The sequence below is a fragment of the Hoplias malabaricus genome, chromosome Y (assembly GCF_029633855.1).
Source record: "Hoplias malabaricus isolate fHopMal1 chromosome Y, fHopMal1.hap1, whole genome shotgun sequence".
NCBI classification, from domain to species: domain Eukaryota; kingdom Metazoa; phylum Chordata; class Actinopteri; order Characiformes; family Erythrinidae; genus Hoplias; species Hoplias malabaricus.
In genome coordinates, this window is record NC_089820.1 from 45,087,613 (window position 1) to 45,108,828 (window position 21,216).

The 21,216-nt window shown below is 39.0% G+C and overlaps 1 protein-coding gene across 3 annotated transcripts; it reads right to left on the bottom strand.

Moving 5' to 3' along the window:
• Positions 1-120: 120 nt before the first annotated feature.
• On the bottom strand, positions 121-19,630 carry LOC136677904 (UDP-glucuronosyltransferase-like). 3 transcript variants are annotated; one of them, XM_066655605.1, is made up of 5 exons: positions 18,450-19,630; positions 3,857-3,988; positions 2,380-2,467; positions 1,595-1,814; positions 121-1,174 (listed from the first exon to the last, which is right to left on the bottom strand). In XM_066655605.1, exons 1-5 carry the CDS (start codon positions 19,512-19,514, stop codon positions 898-900), a joined length of 1,782 nt encoding a protein of 593 aa, XP_066511702.1. In that variant the 5' UTR covers positions 19,515-19,630; the 3' UTR covers positions 121-897. The 3 variants fall into 3 exon arrangements, with proteins under 3 accessions (XP_066511702.1, XP_066511703.1, XP_066511704.1); XM_066655606.1 differs by lacking the exon at positions 18,450-19,630 and adding an exon at positions 11,512-13,151; XM_066655607.1 differs by lacking the exon at positions 18,450-19,630 and adding an exon at positions 5,551-6,491.
• Between the last annotated feature and the right edge of the window lie 1,586 nt (positions 19,631-21,216).

A 21,216-nucleotide genomic window follows, 5' to 3' on the forward strand; every position in this document is an offset into this window, starting at 1 on the left:
TCACCTACCAACATGTGTGGACCGTGGGAGGAAACATTAGTGCCTGGAAGAAACCCATGCGGTCACAGGGAGAATCGTAAAGATTAAATAATAAAAAAAAAAAAGACAAAAATATTGTGTAAATCTAAATTTAATCAACAGTGAATAATTACAATTCATTAAAAACACAGATACAAAATATCACAGTAGAAAAAATATTTTTACTGATTTCTTCACTAAAGATTTCCTTTGTCAGACCCAGGTATAAAGGCGACATTCATGATTGTAATCAAAAAACACTATAAAAACTGTTTCTTCACCATTTGCTAGCTCTCAGTTATCTTTATGCATTCCAAACCAGTCTAATGTGTTTACGAAGCCCCAGTGTCGGTAAATGTCAGAAAATACAAACTGTCTACTAAGGTATGCCAGGTTTTTTCTTCTTTCCTCACACCAGTGAAAAGACATCTGGATTTATTTTAAACAACAAAGAGAGCTCCAAATATTGAAAAGCACGAACCAAAATGATATTGCTCTATTCCTGCTCCATTGGTGGGTAATGTTAACTTTCTTCTGTTTCAGATCACTTAAGGTCTGGAGCCACATTCAAAATTCCCCTCAAATATACCATTCCACCTTAAAAGATGCAGCGCTTCTGAATGTAAACAAACCAGAGAGAACATCATTCCCCCACAATTATAGACACCCCCTTTAAGGTTAATGCTTTACAATTGAAGTTAAGGTTTAAATTTAGGTTAAGGTTAGGTTTTACGGTTAAATTTGGGCTAGAGTTTTTTGGGTTATTTTTGTTTGCTTATGACAGATTTTTAAAAATCCAATTTTAACACTGAATTCTGAAAATGCCTTAAATTTATTTAATAGTGTTCCTGTTTCAATAAATGAAAACTACAGCATCCATCAATCCTTCTTCTTCTTCTCTGACTTGCAATATCTTCGTAAACACAAAACACAACATTTCATCAGTGCTGCCACTACTATCATTATGACAAGCAACAGGAAACCAATCACATCCAAGCTGTGATACTGGAACCAGTTCAAATCATGAGCAGCTGGACGCAGATGATCTGCCCCTTTGTGCCGCATTACGAATTCTGTCCAAAAAACAGCCAGGTCCAACGGCTCTGTGGGACGATCTTTATGGATAGATGAAAGTTTCACCATTTTCTCCTTATAACTACAGAACAGAGGAAGAGAGACATAAAATTGTAAATGTGTTATTTATGAATAAAACCTGTTGTTTTGTTAAAGATTTGATTTATTATGTAGTGTATAATTTACCAAAGAATATGGTGTAATGATCAGCCACAAGATTTAAACCTCTGACAGGTCATATGAATAACACTGATTATTTCTTTACAAGAGATAGTTTCTGGGGCCAGTGAACAGTCAGTTAATTAAACTGATACGCTGGAAGCAGGCAAAATGTGTCAGGTGTCAGTGAGTATCATGAACTGCATAATACGATCACTTCTCAATATCTAGGTCAGCGATCATCAAATCAGATTTGCTGACCTCTGACCTAGGTAGTCACAAAACCAGGAGACAATGGCCAATAGCATTTGCTAAAAGAAATGGTGCATATTAAGGAACTTGCCTGGTGTCGTTAATAATTGTGTGGAGGGTGTTGCTTAGTGACTCTGGTGTGATTTCATGGATGTCGAGGACCAAGCCCACTCCACGATTTGCCATTCGATGGGCATTATCTCCCTGGTCACCAAACAGTGGCAAAATCACCATGGGAACAGCATGACAAATTCCCTCGTAGATACCATGAGTTCCACCATGAGTGATGAAGGCTCGGGTTTTAGGATGACCTTCAATCAAAGATAAATTTTCAGCATGTGATCGCACAGTCATGTGTGTGTAATGCTTGTCAAATGATAGGTGTTTGTTGAGTTTTCAATAATAAAATTTACGACCTGAATTAAAAAAAAATAACATTCAATAACATTTAGATTTAATTAGGTGTACACAAACTGATGATGGTTTTAAATATTTGTGGTGTTATGTATAATTATAATTTAAAATTCAAACATTCTCCTGCTATTCTGTAATTTTATGGTAACTGCTGTTTAGTATTAAAACTCTATAAATTCTATTTAAAAAACCCTTAAACATTAAGCATTAATACGTTATGTTCACAATAACTAACCTCAAAATTATAATCCTTAAATTGTCCAAATATAATCACATATAATTTTGGATTCAATATTATTCCCAAAAACAAAACAAATGCACATGCTTTTGCAGCTTTACCCTACTGCAACCTACTGTTCACCAGGTCAAATATTTTTCTTTACCTGCATTGCAACATTGAACCAGTAATGACCTTGATTAATTGTTTGGTTGGGGTGTTATAGTATAGGGTCAGAGACTCACCCAGTAGGTCATTCTGAGGAAGCCACTTCATCAACTTAACATTATCAGGAACATGATCTGGAAGTTCTCCTGTGTATCTCCACACAACCTGAACAGCATACCAACACACACATTAATATGCATACACAGATGTGTCCTTTATTTTCAATATAGGTTTGTGTAAGGTGCCCATAATTTTGCATATGACTCAATACACACCCTACTAATATATGGCTGTAATTATTTAAGGCATAGGAATGAGATAATTAACCACTTCCATAGCCATATTAAATTATCACTGTTATTATTTCATCAGGGGGCACTATAACATATGCTCTGGTTTATCAGAAGTCAGCAATGCTTAGAGCTGGGCGATTTGCCGAAAAAAAATTCATGATAAGGGTTTCTATATTGATCGATCTCGATATTTATCGTGATATTAGCATTTTGTCACACTGTAACAAAGGACATTCTAAAAATATACACTGAATACACCAAATGTTCATTACTATACAACATACATATGCACATATAGAATGCACATTACTCAAATTCACAAGGAAAGATTTCACTGGAACAATAACATTTCCTTAACACATAAAAGTAATGATATCTTTGTCTTGTGTTATGAAAACATTCTTAGGGCATTACCACCTCAAGCATTTAAAGAAGCAGAAAGAGTAAAAAGATAGATTATGAAGAGTTTAAAATAATAATAAATGAACACTCCCAAGTGCTTAATTTTGCTATTGCAAATACTGTAGCACTTAACCCTCATCTATAGCATCGGAGCCAGTTAAAAATTTGTGAAAAGAGAAAATAATTTTGTGTGAGGAAAACCACGTCAGACAACGAACAGTGCTCTCATAAACCGGAAAACATTTCCCGGGAGGAAAATACACTTTGAGTGAAGAAAAACTCACCAGATTCTCCCTGCACGTGAGGGAACATTTCTGTGCTTGTGTTCTGACAGGGTGTCTCCATACCAAACAAAATATACCCCAAAACATGGTGAACAGGAGACTATAACATATTTAATATAAATGTATACATATTTAATACATACACACAAGCACTTGAATTAAAGCTATAGTCTTGTTTACCTTCGGTCACTTGTTCATTTACCGTAATAGCAGGACGCGCCTGACCGGGAATAGAAATGAAGGTTTATCGAGCTCTATAACCCAAAGCTTATCATCGTTATGAGCGAAAATTAATCACGAAACGTATCGATATCGTTTTAGCGCCCAGCACTAGCAATGATTGCCCTGGACCTTAACTTAAACATTCAGCTGGATTTCTCAAATGAAAATCATAGGAATAAAGTAGCACATAGTCATGCTAAACTACTTAATGAAGACTTTCCTCCCAGAGTTAAAGTTCAGAGCTGTGAGAACAGAATGGTCTTTCTGATGAAATTGTTTATTTAACTGCTAGGAGTGAATGCTGTTCAGCTGAGATCTAAGATATATGAGATAATTCGTGCATGGCCTCTCACTCTCTGAGGGATTTGGCTGAAGGCCTGGAAGAAAATGGCAGCTTTTTCCTTTGGCATGGAGGACACAAATGAACCGAGTGTGAAGACCACAAGACCATGTTCCCCAGAACCTTCCACAAACTCCTCCACCTCCTACAACAGAAAACAGAAATCCGTGTTTTTATATAAAAACAGTTCACAAAGAAATACACTTCAGCACAACGAAAAAAAACAGCAATATCAGGATTATGTAAAGCTTAATTGAATGGTAAACACAACAATGAACTACAGACAGGAAAATACAGAGAAAGCATATAAAGAGAGACAAGATAGGAAACACCTGTGGGCACAGGTGTAGGGCATAACTAGAGAAGAGAGAGAAGAAAATGTAATGTGTCTTTAGGGATGAAAACTGGACATTAAAACTACTGTTGTTCCTTTAGAGGTACATTTACAGTAATCCCTCGCTACTTCGCGGTTCATCTTTCATGGATTCGCTACTTCGCGGGTTTTTTCAAGGGGGCTTATGGCCGTTATATTGCGGATATTGAGGGAAAATCTAGGAAAACCGTGAAAGATGAATAGCCAAAAGTATTCATTTTTTTATTATTTACATGTATTAGACTAGGCCTGTAGGTGACAAAATATATAATTTACAAGTATTTCTTACGTACAGTACATGTATTGTTCACAACATTCCCCAATGTCCACATCCGAGTGAAATTTACTTCAGCTAAATCACAGCTTAGGAATTACTCTACTAAAGAAACTGGTAGGATATCATATGTAGTTCCAACTGAGAAACATAGAATGACTGTTTAATGCAAAGGCTGGGTTGTTAACAGTATAGAGAGGGTTTTAAAAGTCCAAATACTCAAATACATAAAGAAAAATATTCTCTAGTTCGGGGAAATTGGTTTTTTGGTGTCTTGGAACGCATCCCCCGCGAAAAACGAGGGATCACTGTACACTTTTTCTAAGAGTGTGTGATAACAAACAGGGACACCAAACATGACATCTGCCTAAAAACATTATATTTTAAAAACACGTCTTTTATTCAAAAGAAGCCTACATCCTAACAGTGCACTAAAGATCAGATACAAAGGTGGTGGAGCTTATGGATAAAAATAAATGGCTTATTATTTGACATATAATTCAGTGTTTTGGGGTTAGGTCTATCACTTGAACAAAGCCCAGTGGAGTTTCCTGCATTTCAGCTTTCAGGGTCAAAAGCAGGAAAATAGCAGGAAATAGCAGGAAATACCTAGGAGTCAAATTACTGAGAGCAGATCCACAGTCACTCCTAATACCAAATAATCAGTTAAATCTGAGAAGTAAAGACACATACAAATTAAAGCCTTTTCACATAAGAGACAGTAAAATCAGTAATTAAAAAAAATGCAGCTACATGCCTGTCAGACATTAATATACAATCTCACTGTCCCACGTAAGATGTCTTGCAATTATTACACTATACATTATTAACTACTATTATTCAGTCTAGATTTATTCTTGCTATCCTTATAATAACTGTCTAATAACTGTCTACACTTCTGACATTAGTGTCCTGTCAAACTGTCTTACATTACTATCCTAACAGTCCCAGTAATAAGTCTTGTATTACAGTCCTGTCTAACTGCCCTATCTGTCTTGTTGTACTGTCCTGTCTATATTCATCTAAACACATCTAAATATTCCTGTCAGACTTTACTTACTGCAGTAAGAGGTGAACATTTTTTGCAGTTGATCCCCCCAATAAAGACCATGTTGGGCATGATGGGTTTGGGGAATTCAAAGGTAAAATCATATCTGAGCAGCCAGAGAGCACCATTGCCCAGAAGCTGGAGGTATGAAATATCTTCTTCCAGGTAACGAGCCACCAACTCGTCGAAGCTGCGATACATAACCCGACACAACAGCAGCTCCACAAGGTACAGCAGAACATTCTGCAGGCGTTGGGGGAAGGCCATGTGACCAGTAGATGTCACACCGAAGCGGGGAACATAGGACGGTGGTGCTGGACACTGAGAAGCAAGAGCATCCAAACCGCAGGGCATCCCCCGCAGGAAGAACACAGATGGGAGATGCAGGACAGAGGACAGTATGGCGCCACAGGGCAGGAAAGGGTCGGTCAACAGTAGATTAAAATCCTCATGCTTCAGCTTCTCCATCAGAGTTTTGTTATAGAGCAGAGCCTCACAGCCTCTGACCTGTATATCCGTGAACAGCAGAAGTCTCTGGACATTAATCAAGAGATCAGTCAGAGGTGGAGACTGATGAAACACGCCCTGCTGAATCCCCTTCATGCTGGATGCCAGCTCTTCTTGGTCAAATGGCACAGGGAACGTCTGCATTCTTACTGGTTCAGGGGCCTCTATCAGGACGCTTGTGTTGGGAACTAGCAGCAAGACATTGTGCCCTCGCTCAGCCAACTCTGTAACCAGCAGCTTTAGACTCAACCAATGACTCCCATCCACTGGCATCACCAGCACACGGCCACTCAACACCGAAACCGGAAACACATACAAACACACACTCAAGAGCAGAAAGAGCACAGGGACCTGCCAGCAAAATTGCACAGCCATAACCCTGCCTCCTCAAGCGAAACAAGAATGAAGAAAGAAATGCATCTGCACTTGATCACCTCTCAGTTCCTCCACCCTCTCGCGTGAGAAAGTGAGTGCTCCCTCCTCATGCTTATATACTCTCACACACATTCACACGCAAGCATGAACACACACACACGCTGAAATTTGAGCTGGACAACCACAATTTAAACGCCTACCATTTCCAGGAGGAAAAATTTGTTTAAAATCTCAAGGATGAGGTCACAACTATGTTGTTTTACATGATGAAACATACACTTTTACACTGTGCTGTTTAAGCTGATTTTCAACTAAACATTTGGAAATGTACACGTTTTACCACTATTTCTTAAATTATTATTTGTTGCAAAGTTATAAAAATGTCTGGTACATTTGTACAGTAAATGTATTTTTCATCAGCCTCTGCATTATTTCTTTATAACCATAAATTTAAAAGATCACATTTAAATCTCAGTTCTAATTTGTTTTCTTTAAATTAAGGATGAAACCATTTGGAGGGCATTGCTTATTAAGAACAACCTGGGATAGGACCACTCTGAAAATGTGAGTTAGTTTTAGTGTGTTAATACATAAGCATAAATATAAATGGTGTCAAGCAATTAAAAAAAAACATTGATGGTTTTTATTCATATCAGTTTGTGCAGTTAATCACAATGCATAATAATTTTAGTCACAAATTGTATTGCTCATATCTGACCCTAATATATACAGGGTGGGCCATTTATATGGATACACCTTAATAAAATGGAAATGTTTGGTGATATTAACTTCCTGTTTGTGGCACATTAGTATATGGGAGAGGGAAAACTTTTGAAGATGGGTGGTGACCATGGCAGCCATTTTGAAGTTTGAAGGCATCAGTCGAACATCCCTTAGGCGAATATTAGCTTCTCACAAATGACACTCTTACAAACTCCAGCTGCTGCAGCCTCTCAATGAGGATGACCCAGATCGGTGCACTGAATTTGCAGAATGGGCAAAACAAAAATTGGAACAGGACCCTCAGTTTACACAGAAGATTGTGTTCAGTGATGAGGCAAACTTTTATATGAATGGTGAAGCTAACAAGCGGCATGGTGGTGCAGCAGGTAGTGTCGCAGTCACACAGCTCCAGGGACCTGGAGGTTGTGGGTTAGATTCCCGCTCCGGGTGACTGTCTGTGAGGAGATGGTGTGTTCTCCCCGTGTCCGCATGGGTTTCCTCCGGGTGCTCCGGTTTCCTCCCACGGTCCAAAAACACATGTTGGTAGGTGGATTGGCGACTCCAAAGTGTCTGTAGGTGTGAGTGAATGTGTGTCTGCATGTGTTGCCCTGTGAATGACTGGCGCCCCCTCCAGGGTGTATTCCTGCCTTACGCCCAATGATTCCAGGTAAGCTCTGGACCCACCACGACACTGAATTGGATAAGCAGTTACAGATAATGAATGAATGAAGTTAACAAACAAAACCACCCTATTGGTCTGAGACTAACCCACATTGGATAGATCCCTCCAAGACTGTTGGAACAAAAAACAAATGATGGCATTGTGTGGTATATGGGGTACAAAGATAGTGGGGCCATTCTTCATCAATGGAAACCTCAAGGCCACTGGATATGCAAAATTGCTACACGATGATGTGTTTCCCTCTTTATGCACTGAAGCTGGCATGTTCAATGAGATTTCCAGCAAGATGGTGCACCACCACATTATGGGTGTCCAAGCATTCCTAGATGAACAGTTTCCTGGAAAGTGGATTGGTCGTCGAGGGCCAGTTGAATGGCCCCCAAGGTCTCCCGATCTGACACCCTTAGACATTTTATATTTGGGGTCATCTGAAGGCAATTGTCTATGCTGTGAAGATATGAGATGTGCAGCACCTGAAACTATGGATACGGGAAGTCTGTCCTAGCAATTCTCCTGCAGTGTTGCTATCAGTGTGTGAAGAGGATTGCATTGACAATCCAACACAATGGGCAGCACTTTGAACACATTTTATAAGTGGTCAGAAACTTGTAAATATCTCATGAAAGAATAAAGTTACGTTAAAACCATTGTTTTTCTTGTGAAATTCCCAATAGGTTTGATGTGTCACATGACTCTCTTCCCATTGAAAAAACAAAAGTTGGATCCAAAATGGCTGACTTCAAAATGGCCACCATGGTCACCACCCATCTTGAAAAGTTTTCCCCCTCCCATATACTAATGTGCCACAAACAAGTTAATATCACCAACCATTTCCATTTTATTAAGGTGTATCCATATAAATGGCCCACCCTATATATATATATATATATATATATATATATATATATATATATACATATTTTTTTCCCCTATAAAAAAATTAAGCGCATTCAGTTACAGAGAGTGTGTAAACAAGCTTCATCAGAATGGATTTATTACTATTACTAATTTAGGAGCATTCATTTCTTATTGTCTCATGTCAGGAGATATCTCCAACACATGGAGCAAGTTTCTTGCACCATTTGAAAAGTCAGATTTAAAAGACCTTAGGTCTCAATAAATATAATTTAAAACCCAAATATGTCATCATAATTTATTTGGTAGAAAATACTCAATTTATTGTCTCATACATTGGACATTAAACTTTAACATTTCCCATTTGTTATCAACAGTCTTTTCGATTTTGTTTTATTGTGATGCAGAACATTACTTCTAATAATAGAAGAACAGAACAACTACTACTACTACTAATAATATTAATAATAGTTGTGCTTAAATAGCAAAGAGAAAGAGAAATCAAAATCATCCATCAAAACTCCTGAAAACATACTTGTGATAATGACAATTATTCTTTTGTTATTATTTATATCAATTGTGTCTTTCTTATATATACATACACAAATACAGACAAAAAATCATAATAAAACAAATCATTGTTTTATTATTTTAAATTATGTGCTAAATTACAACATATCTAATCTGTATTTACAATATAACTTGATTCTGCATCTCTATCAGCGGCGATTGCGCGGATTTCCTCTCAATCATTCCCGCAGCTTTAAACGTGCTTTAAACGGTGTGGACGCTCCATAGCGAAGCAGCGAAGGGTGGCGAAACAAGACGAGTCATTGGATAAATGCTGGGCTTTGTCCCGCCCATGCTCGGACGCTCAGCTTCTGCATGATGATTGGATGATCTGTCTGAGGCGGAATCCCTTTTTGAATGACAGCGAAATGAGCGAATCAGCGATCCTTTGGTGTAAAGATCCGTGGGAGCACAGGCGGACACACTTTACCTGGGCCAAGGCCGTTTAAGCAGCCTAGCTCTGCTGGCCATTGAGAAGACACTAGTCAAGTCCCTGGAAAAGACGCCTTGTTGATACGACAGGGTCAAAGATCAATTTCTTAAAAAGGAACGGAGGGTAGAATTTACGTATAAATAAACCGACACATTTTATGATGTAGGCTCTCATCAAGTGAGAGCCAACATTAACAGCTGTTAACTAGATTTGCCCAACTGTCCGAAAAACTTATAAAATCACAAATCGACATATTTAAACAAAATTAAGCCTAAGCAAAATTAACTACCATCAGTTAAATCCCTTAAACTCTGAGCTAATGTGAAGCATTTTATAGTCGACTGAGAGGTGGCGTCAGATCGTATAATGCTAGGTCGTTTTGCAAACAATGCAGGGATTAGCCTAACCCCACTATGGCTAGCTGCTGCCATGTACAGCTGGACTTGAACCCTCAACCTCCAGGTCCCTGAAGCTGTGTTAAGTAAAATAGTAGGTAAGCTAAATGTAGTGTATCAGAATATGCTGCCTACAAACGTATTAGCAGGTGCACAGCCCAAATCCCTTATTAAGATATTATAAGATTACTACAGTGATAAGAAAAGTTTTTATTGTTTTTTACATTTAATTCATCGTGTACAGGAAAGCAGGAAAAATATATAAAACACTCTGGTAAACCAAAATGAAGAGATGAAACATTAACCACATGGGGTCAATTCCAAATAATTATTCTGCAGTGTTCTAACATTACATCCGACCCAGCAAATATTACTGTGCATGGAAACATCAGGTTTCTGATAATCGTTCTAATGCTGATTAAGCTTTCAGTACGATTTTTTGTTAGTTCAGCCAAATTTTATATTATTTTAAATTATATATATATATATATATATATATATAGTGTGTGTGTGTGTGTATAAATAATTTTATATTTTAATTTTTCTAGAGTTCTGAAAGTGTGCATGGTAAATCATAATTGCCAAAGGCTTTTCTGGTTCATGGATTTAAAGCAGAAAGCAATTTCTGATCATTTAAATATTTCATTACAATATAATCATAATGCAATGTCTGTATTTTCTGAGTGCAAAGCACAATGGTACATTTAGCTACACTGACTGTATAAAGCTAGGCCTTAGGGCTAATGTTCTTTTTAAACATGAATTCGAACAATTCCAAAGCACTATGGTTGAATTACATACTACCAGAAGTAAACAAAAGAGCAGAAGCCCATGGTAATTTTCTGGTTACAGCACAACCTCTTTCTCTCTTCAGCAAGCAGAACCACAAACATAAAAAACACTACATAAGTCTGGTGAATCCAGACCTTCAGAGTTTTCAATCTCACAGGAGAAGAATGAGATAACATAGATGTCTTATTGCACCCAAAAGGCCATCCACTTTCTAGCAATGTAATTGTGTGATGGGGTAGAAGGCAGGGCATCCAGATCAATGGGAACTTTACTAACATTAAGAGGATATATCATAGCTCTTTTCCACAAGTTCACCTAGTTCCCTGGGGTCTAAATGAAATGTTTCCAACATGCTATGGTCAAATACCACAAGCATCAAGCAACACAGGACCGTTCTCCCCCTGTCCACACAGCTTTGTTAAGAATCACTGATTTCAACACCAATTCCTTTAAATGAGAAAGACCCACAGGTTAGTTCAGCGCAAAAGCCCAGGAGTGATGAGCAGAATCTCATGGCACATTCTTGGAGAATAAGAGATAGCAGATATTTACAATATTCACCAAAATCATGATAAAATAAAGCACAAAAATGACATAACACTATAATATTTAGTAGCAAAAGTTAAGTGGGTTACTCTCACCGGGCTGAGGGAGCTGGTTATTGCGCAGTTGAGTCCTCCAATCAGCACCATGTTGGGCATGAGGGGTTTGGGGAACTCCAAGATGAAGTCATACCTCAGGAGCCACAGTGCTCCAGAGCTCAGGATTTCCACCAAACTGATGGATCTGCCAATCACATGGGATGCCAGCTCCTCAAATGGCCAGTAGAACAACTTACACATCACAGGCTCCAACACACTCACCAACACATTCAGAACACGTTCACTCCAGCACATTCTGTCCACATTCTTAGTAAAAAAGCGAGGGATGTATGAGGGAGGATCGGGGCAAGCTGCGGCTGTGGAGTCAAGTCCACAAGGTAACCCCCGAAGCATGTAGACTGCAGGGAGGGACAGGTTATAGGCCAGAATTGCTCCAGCAGGCATAGCAGGATCTGTCAATACAGCATCAAATTTTTGTTCCCTCAGAAAACCCATCAGCTCCTGGTTGAAGTACAAGCTTTCACATGTAGAAATCAAGAGGTTTATTACTGTCTTCATGTGGTTCAGTCCATCTGTGACTCTTTCCAGCATACTAAGTGTGGAATCAGCCATCTCCTGGGAACTATGCTCTGTTATTTGGTCTAACACATCCTGTCCATATGATACTGGAAACTTTTTGGTTATGTAGTGTTTACCGGAATTCAAACGCATACTGACTTCTGGCATCACCACCACAACCATGTGGCCCCTGCGCCCCACCTCCTCTGCCACAGCCTTTAGCCCAGTCCAGTGACTCCCATCCACTGGCACCACCAACAACTTGCCAGTCCAATCATTTCCCCCAGTTCCTTTAGTTCCTTCAGTTGCTCCAATTTTATCAGTTCCCTTAATTCCCCTAGTCCTTTCAGTTCCTCTAGCTCCTACTGTTTCTCCCAAGTTATTCTTCTGGCGGAGAGCAGAACACAACAGCAAACTAAGCCCCAAACACTTTATAGATTTCCACATAATTACTCAGAATCTCAACTCTGTGCATATATACTATGCTTTGCCACATTAAAAAATAACGTAGTTACTTTCAAGTGCTAAGTTGAGCTCTACTCCGCACTACCATGAACGTTGCGCACCGCGCTGTTCTGCAGCCTTACCGTTGCGCTCAAAGTTCAATCAAATCGAACTTTGAGCTACTTTCCGCTGACCTTTCAGAGGCGCAGCCAATGAGATAGACTGAAGTGTATGACGTAACACATGCGGCGCCGTGGGTTGACATATACTGTTGATATGATATGGATGTGTTACCCAGAGCTCTTTAACACCACTTTAAAAGTATGTCACAACATAGTGAGGAAAAACAGAACGGCAAATTAACAGGTCCGCACTCGGATAACAATTTCACAATTACGAGGCCACTACACATGAATTAAGCCAGTTAGACTTTTAGCAACAAGCCTGCTTAAAAAGCACACGCTGACGACGCGAACACCGATCGAAGCCAAGCGGAGCGCAAAGCGGCGACGCACAGAACGCTGGTCATGTTAAAACCCCCTAAACCGGCATATTTGAAGTTTTCTTTAAACACCTTAAACAGTGAAGCAGTTACAGCCGCCTGGACAAAACTACTGCACCATTTAAGGTGACAAAATCTCCAAGTTAGAGAATAAACAGCTATGTCTGCTTCTTTTTTTTTTCCACCTTAAGAACTGCGGTTACCGAGTCAGACAAAGGCATGGTCTGGGTGGGGCTTGGCCAGCAGCAGCTTATTTGCATAAAAGTAACAGAGGCCTTAAACGGCTCATTCTGAAACTGGCAAGAATAGAGCTATTGATATCTCTTTATGTGAGAGTGATTTTGTGCAATGAACATGTGTTGTACAGCCCATAGACCTATTCTAACTTGTTTAAAAAAGGTATAATATGTCCCCTTTAAGGTAAAATTATTAGGTTTTCCTTTAACTGAGCAATCCAATCCAAATACAGTAAATAACACATAGAAAAGGTAATTAAAATATTAATATTATAACCTTTGGTTGTCAGAACATGGAATGTTCTAATGCACTGCAATATTCCCTCAATTCCCTTAACGTTCTCATAATGTATTCTAATGTTACAAACATCTTCCAGGCACGTCACCTCCAACTTATTTACACCAATAATTTAATATCCTAGGAACTTTGTCTTGAAACGTTTTTACAAAATTGCAAAATTTTGTTCTTTGAACATTCCCATAATGTTTTATTTTGGTTGTTGGGAAAGTTGCTTAGGAATATTCACTCAACAATAATCTTTCCCATTTGCTTAATATTCCCAGAATATTACCTCAACCTCATTTGCGCTGACAGTTTAACATTCTAGCAAAGTTGTCTTCGAATGTTCTAAGTGAAAACATTCCATTAACATTTTATTACAGTTGTGGAAATGTTGCTTTGGAATTGTTCCCTGAAAGTGAAAAAAGTCAATTTTTTTATGTCTCCAGAACATCTTACTAGAGATAAACTGATGTATATAAACAATGACTGTTTGGCAAGTTAAGAGGTTAAAGTGACACATAGCAGAAAACATCTTGAAAATTGAAAAACTCATTCAAGTGAGATAAATTAACATATGAGCCTATACAATCAGTTTTACCTCATGACTAATAGATAGATCAATTAACTAATGTTAACTAACATTAAATGTGTGGCGCAGCAGGTAATGTCGCAGTCATACACCTCCAGGGACCTGGAGGTTGTGGGATTGAGTCCCACTTCAGGCGACTGTCTGTGAGGATTTTGGTGTGTTCTCTCCATGTCTATGTGGGTATCCTCCAGGTGCTCGGTAGGTGGATTGGTGACTCAAACGTGTCCCTACGTGTGTGGGTGACTGTGTGTCGCCTTGTGAAGGACTGACACCCCCTCCGGGGTGTGTTCCTGCCTTGCGCCAAATGATTCTGGGTAGGCTCCATACCCACCGTGACCCTGAACGTGATAAGTGGTTACAGACCAATATTCAAAATGGGCAGCACTGTGCAAAAGTGTGTGTTATTTCTTCTAAAAACTGTTGTTCATGCAGTTTTTATGATATCACAGTTTGATAAAGTTAGGAAAAAGTAAAAGATCATGTAAGTAAAAGGTATCAAAGAAACCCAGATGTCCCTCTCCCTTTATTTATTTATTATAAATAAATAAACAAAACATTCATATAGTCCATCTTTCAGTGGTGTACCTTATCTCAAACACTGATGTAAAACAGGTGATTCTTTCCTAATATGTGTCTAACACTGGGAGAACTTTTATCAAGGTCAATTAAAGTTTATGGAACGTTCCATTGATGTTACTGTAAGAATGTTTCCTTCCAAAACTAGGATAACCTTTGCATTATGTTACCCAAAAATGCAAGAAAACATGTTTGGAAAATGCACTCAGTGACAGAGGGAATGCTTGTTGTTTTGATTTTTATGTAGCTACTGGAGGTTGCATGACTTAATGCTGATTTATCCGTATTTCTCTCTGTTCAACCTTTTTATTCATCATTCAATTAATTTTATTCATGATGTACACACCATGTCTACCGCAAACTAGAAGCAAAACAAATTTCCTGTGGTCCTAGTCTACAAAAGAGTAATAGGAATAGAAAAATTAAAAGCTGTCCAGTCTATGAAAATGCCTCCAAAATCATCACTGTGTATTGTGTCTAATATGAAACTGAACATGTGGTCCGCATACTTGCCCACAGAATTTTTCAAAGTAGATTTACATCCATGGCTTTGAGTAGGTGATATATGGGCTATTAAATGTGACCTATGTAGGCAGCTGATACCAGAGAAATGTGAGCAGCACTGTAACTCATCTAGTACATATTTGCTGTCTTAATTTAGAGAGATTTTGTTTTATGGTTGGCTGCCCATTCTGGTCCTATATTTAACCCATCCTGACCAAAGAGATTATCCAGATGTGGCACCAACCTTTAAATTTTAGACAAAACTTGGTGGTACTCAACTGGGTCGCCCATATAATCCCCATATGTGTGTGCTGGTTGGGGGTTTTTCTGCATGAAGGTCCTCCATCTCACCCTATTAAACCAAAGACAAGTATTTTATTTCTAAATCAGTAAAGGTAGTTGGTAACAATCACCCCTCTGAGTTTACATGGTAATCAAGTGTATTTAGAATTGGTTCCAGTTTATATTAAACTCCTGTCCATGCAAATTAAACTCTTTTAACCTATGTCTATTCTCCATTTATCTAATTTGACAATGGAGGTCAAGAATGAGGTGCTGCAACCTAGTGTTTTTTTTTTCTTTCCATAAACACTTGAAATCTCAATACACGACTGGGGTCGTAACCTAGCTTAAAACTACTTTGTTTTACATGGAATTTGTGTGATATAAACGGTGTTGTGGGATTCACAATGGAGGATAAGCTTTTTATTGAGAAGTTGAGTGGACCAGAGAACTGAGCAATATGTTAATTTCTAATGGAGCATCTACTGAAAGCTAAAGGACTGTGAGGGGTGGTAATGGAAATAGACAACTTAGCAGCAAATGCTAATGCACAAGCATGAGCCGAATTCACAAAATGGGAAGGAAAAGGCATTTCCTGTGTTAGTGCTGAATATAAATATGCCCCAGTTGTACCTGATTACAAGCTGTCAGACACCTAAAGAAGCATAGGACACACTAAAAGGACATTCTGAGAGAGACACTCTAGCAAAGAAGCTGTTCCTAAAGAAAAAGTACTTATGGTGTTGTATTGATTTTCTTTTATTTGAATTGTACCATTTCTCTTGGCATTTGGACAGTTTTGGAGATCACACATTCCCTGACCTTAACTCATCTCTGTTAGACAAACATGGTTAACTTTATGAAAGTGCACCAGGAACTCAGATGATGTTTATGTTCTAGGTTGTTTACGGCTTGTTTACGACAGTGATGTGTTACGACAGTTCATCCTGTTTTCAGATCCTGTTTACGATCAATCCCTGTGTAAGGTTGCAAAATGGGGTATAAAGATGTGTGCCTCTCACAGACCATTAGATCAGTCTGAGATTCAGCCTGTGACCAGATCAGTCTGAGGTTCAACCAGAGCACTCAATAAACAGCATTATATCCAGACCGGTCTCCTCCCTTCACTTTGAAACCACCAGAAGACAAGTTTACAACAAAGGTGTAAAATGAAAGAAGGAGGCCCCATAACGTAGCATTTAAAACGAACAAAGGAGCTAACTGACAAACTTTAGGTGCTATAATTGAAGACAAATACCAGGTTGTAACACTGCTAGGTAGCCTGCCACCAAGCTATGCAACAATTGCCACTGCATTAGATACAAAGATGGACAATTTGACACTGAAGCAAGCGTTAATAAATGAAGAGCAAAAGCGAGTCCATGTTAACAGCAATGTATGGAGTGAGATCACTGTCTTTTATGCGACAGCGCAAAAACGACTCTAAATTGAGCAAGTCAGACTCAACAAGCACACAGAATCAAGAAAACCAAGCGAAAACAGCGACAGTGAGAGCAGAAAATTAAGCACTGTGTTCACTTCCTGTAGCTCCGTGCTCGTTTCACTGTTTTCAGTGTTTTCTCGGAAGAGCTGGGTCTTCAAAGATTTCTTAAACCCTCTCTGCATTCAAGAAATCTTTGAAGACCCAGCTCTTCCGAGAGTATCTCTTGTACTGAATGTCTTTCTTTAATGCACTTATTACTTCCTGGCATATTGCACTTAATGTAAGGTATTTTGTATAAATTGTGCTGTAGTTTTAATGTTAGATCCTCTTTTGTAAGTCGCTTTGGATAAAAGCGTCTGCCAAATGCATAAATGTAAAATGTAAATGTTTTCAGTGCGCATTCCAGGTTTTTCCTCGCTTCTGAAATTTGCGCTCGCTTCTCAAAAGTCTGCTCGTTTTTCAGTTTTAACAGGAAATATGTCACAGATTCAAGACCTGGTAACTGATTCCTAGTGATGTTTATAAAAGTCAGTGATCTCACTCCACAGTTTGCACTGCATCGGGTGGTGGATCAGCGATGTCAACACAAGTTCATGGAGATATGCAGGCTAATTCTAAGGCAGTGGGAGCAGACAGACTATCATGAAACTTTGTGTCAAAGTTCAATGCAGATCCAAACACTGCACATCTGACTGTTGTGAAAAGAATTCTTTGTTACTTGAAAGTCATGAAACTCACTCTCAAATATGAGCAGTCAAAGTCTGGAACTTTAATCTGGTTCTCTGATGCTTACTGGGCTGGACATCAGGATGACCGTCGCTCTACAACTGGTAAAGTATTTTTACTGGGTGGAGGAGAAGTGAGTTGGTTCAGCAAGAAACAGTTGCACTGTCAACAGCTGAAGCTGAATAAGTTGCTCTCAGCCAAGCAGCACAGGAATGTACCTGGCTTACATGAGTATTGAGTGATCTCGGAATGGATGCTAGCATGATTCTGGAAGACAATCAAGGAACTATTGCCATAGCAATGAATTTAGTTGAATATTCAAGGACAAATCACATAGACATTCGTTACCACTACATTCATGAATGTGCTCAGAATAGGCAACTGCAGTACTGTCTTAAAGATGACATGAAGGCAAATATCTTGACCAAGCCATTAGCAAAGCAATTAAATTAGCTTTACGCTGTTTAATCCTGTGAAGGTGTACTGTTTAGTATTGAATAGCCTAAGAACTGTTAGCAAGGATCTTGCTAGTTTGAGTTAATAGAACCTATTATTCTGAAAATGTTTATTTTCACAATTCTTCCAAGTGATATAATTTAGTAAAAACATAAATCTTTTGAATTTAATTGTAAAAACATCTGGGAGTGTTGTAATACAGTAATCTGACAGACACAAGGATGTGTGGTGCTGCCACCTACTGTCTCTGTGTAAAAAGTTTTTTTTCCCCCATAAACATTTTAAATCTCAATATTTACAGTCAATGTGTGAACTTATGTGAATAATTCATAATTTTGTTTACTTAATCTGAAGTAAAGATTTAGAGAATGACTCACCGGGCTGAGGGGGCTGGTGATAGCGCAGTTGAGTCCTCCAATCAACACCATGTTTGGCATGAGTGGCTTAGGGAACTCCAAGGTGAAGTCATACCTCAGGAGCCACAGAGCTCCAGAACTCAGGATTTCCCCCAAACTGATGGATCTGCCAATCATGCTGGACGCCAGCTCTTCAAACGACCAGTAGAGCACCTTACACAGCACCGGCTCCAACACACTCACCAGCACGTTCAGAACACGTTCACTCCAACGCATTCGGTCCGAGTTCTTAGTAAAAAAGCGGGGGATGTAGGAGGGAGGATTGGGGCAGGCTGTGGCTTTGGAATCCAGTCCACAGGGTAAGCCCCGGAGCATGTAGACTGCAGGGAGTGACAGGTTAAAGGCTAATATTGCTCCAGTGGGCACAGCTGGACTGGTCAGGACAGCATCAAATCTCTGTTGCTTCACAAAATCCATCAGCTCCTGGTTCAACAGCAGTGCCTGACTCGTAGTCATCTGGTAGTGTGCAAACTTTTTTAAGTGGCTGATTCTGGTGTTTATTCTCTCCAGTAGGGGCCGTGGTGTGCTCTGCATGACTTCAGTGTTACGAGCCTGAAGCTCATCTAGCGTTTCTTGTCCATATGGTACAGGGAATGTTTTGGTTATGTAGTGTTTACCAGAGTCCAACCGTATGCTGACTTCTGGCATCACCACCACCACCATGTGGCCCCTGCGGCCCAGCTCCTCTGCCACAGCCTTTAGTCCAGTCCAGTGGCTCCCATCCATTGGCACCACCAACAATCTTCCTGTCCAGTCAGTTCCCCCACTGCCTTTGATCCCTCCAAATTTCTCTGTTCTTTCAGTTCCTCCAGTTCTCTTAGTTCTTTCAGTTCCTGCAGTTTCTTTAGTTTCCTCAGTTCTTCCAGTTTCCCCAGTCCTCTCAGTTCCTCTAGTGTCCCCAGTTCCCTCTTTACCTGCCGTTCCTCCATTTCTAAATGTTTCTCCAGTTTCTACAGAGTTAACCTTCTGGTTAAGAGCAGAACACAGCAGCAGACTAAGCCCCAAGCATATAACAGATCTCCCCATTATTCCACAGAACTTCAGCTTTTGAAGTGGTGATCAAACCTGCTGTGAGTTCACTGATCTTTGGTGGTATGTTTTTGTTTCATGGGGGAGGTACTGTTGTTCTTCGTGTAGGGGGCAAAGGTTAACCACTTAGTCCTGAAAACACACTGCATGAATAAGGAAACAAATTCAAAGTGGCAAAGTGTAATATGAACAAGTAAACTTTTCCTAATAGTGTGAGTAATTAACCAATTAAATTTAGTGCTCAAAAGATCACTTTAAATACACTGTCATAATGTTTAAAAAATCCCAAAGAATAAAAGAAAGACGTAAGAAATGAAAACCTTTTACTGCTCCACTGTATCAATAAATGTAAGGGTGTAAAAGTTTAAATCAAACCATATTTTGCCTTTTTCTCTCCTTGTACAGAAAGCACTTACCAACGTGTGCCATAAACAGATGAACATTCCTCCTTGTGGGACATAGATATTATCATTATCAATAAACTTTCACAACACTTTTTTATAAAATTGGCAGCACTGGCTATGTTTGAATGTAAACATTTTCATCATTCTGATTGAATTCAATATTGATTAAATTTGAGCAGCTTGTGCACATGAATAATCTAAAGAAAATCTCTTTTTATATGCATGCTACAGGTAATCAGATCCAAAATTACACGCATAGAGCTTCACTTAATGTTGATATTCAAGTAATAACAACCATCATAAGTTCTGTCTGTTACAGGAGTTGTTCTGATACTAATTCTGTACAGATTCTTTTTGACATCAGTTGTAAAAATGCTATAAAAATATTTTTTGATTGATTGATTGATTGATTGATTGATTGATGGAGTTTTCAGTTGGTGCACTTATGTTGTCAATTTCTTTAAAATTATGGCAGTCTTAGGAAAACATATTTCAAATGTATTTGTGGAGCTACAGGTAGTGTTGTTACTACAGAGCTCCAGAATCTTGGGTTCAAACCCTGCCATGGGTGACTGTGTGAAGTTTGGAGTGTTCAATCAACAATCCAACACCACATGGCTGTAGGTGGATTTGCTGTGTGAAATTGCTCATATGTGTGATGCCCTGGCGCCCTGTCCAAGTAACATTCCTGCCTTGTGCCCAGCGATTCCAGGTGTGCTCGTGACAAACTGCGACCCTGAGCAGGATGAAGAGGTTGCAGAATAAGAATGATCAACGAGGATGCCATATGCTGCAATAAACCGTAACAGCTGGATGACAGCCCCAACAATAATGACATGAAATCTAGACAAAGGTGCACAGTAAGACTGGTGGAAGAATATAGTACTAGAGGAACTCCTAGATTTTGAGATGAAGCAAAATTTACATATGACATTACGGTCATTTTTGGTTTTATGCTGCTTAATAAAACATTATCTGGCACCCGCAGAACTTATTGTAAGAGCTAAGTATTATGGCTCTTTATTATAAGTAATAATGCCAGTTGCTGTTGCCTTGTACAAGCAAGACTTTTGCACCTGGCACTCCATTATCCCCAACCAGTTTTGCATCCATAAAAACACAGAATTTTGTATCTGTGTATAGTACATGTGGCAGGTAAACAACTTATAAAGTTTTCAAATTAAGAGCATGCATATAACATACTCATAGTTTGTGATAAGTGATATAATCAGATGCAGGAATTCAAAATCATTTTATATTTCTGTTTAACGGATAAAGATTATATTCGGATTGAC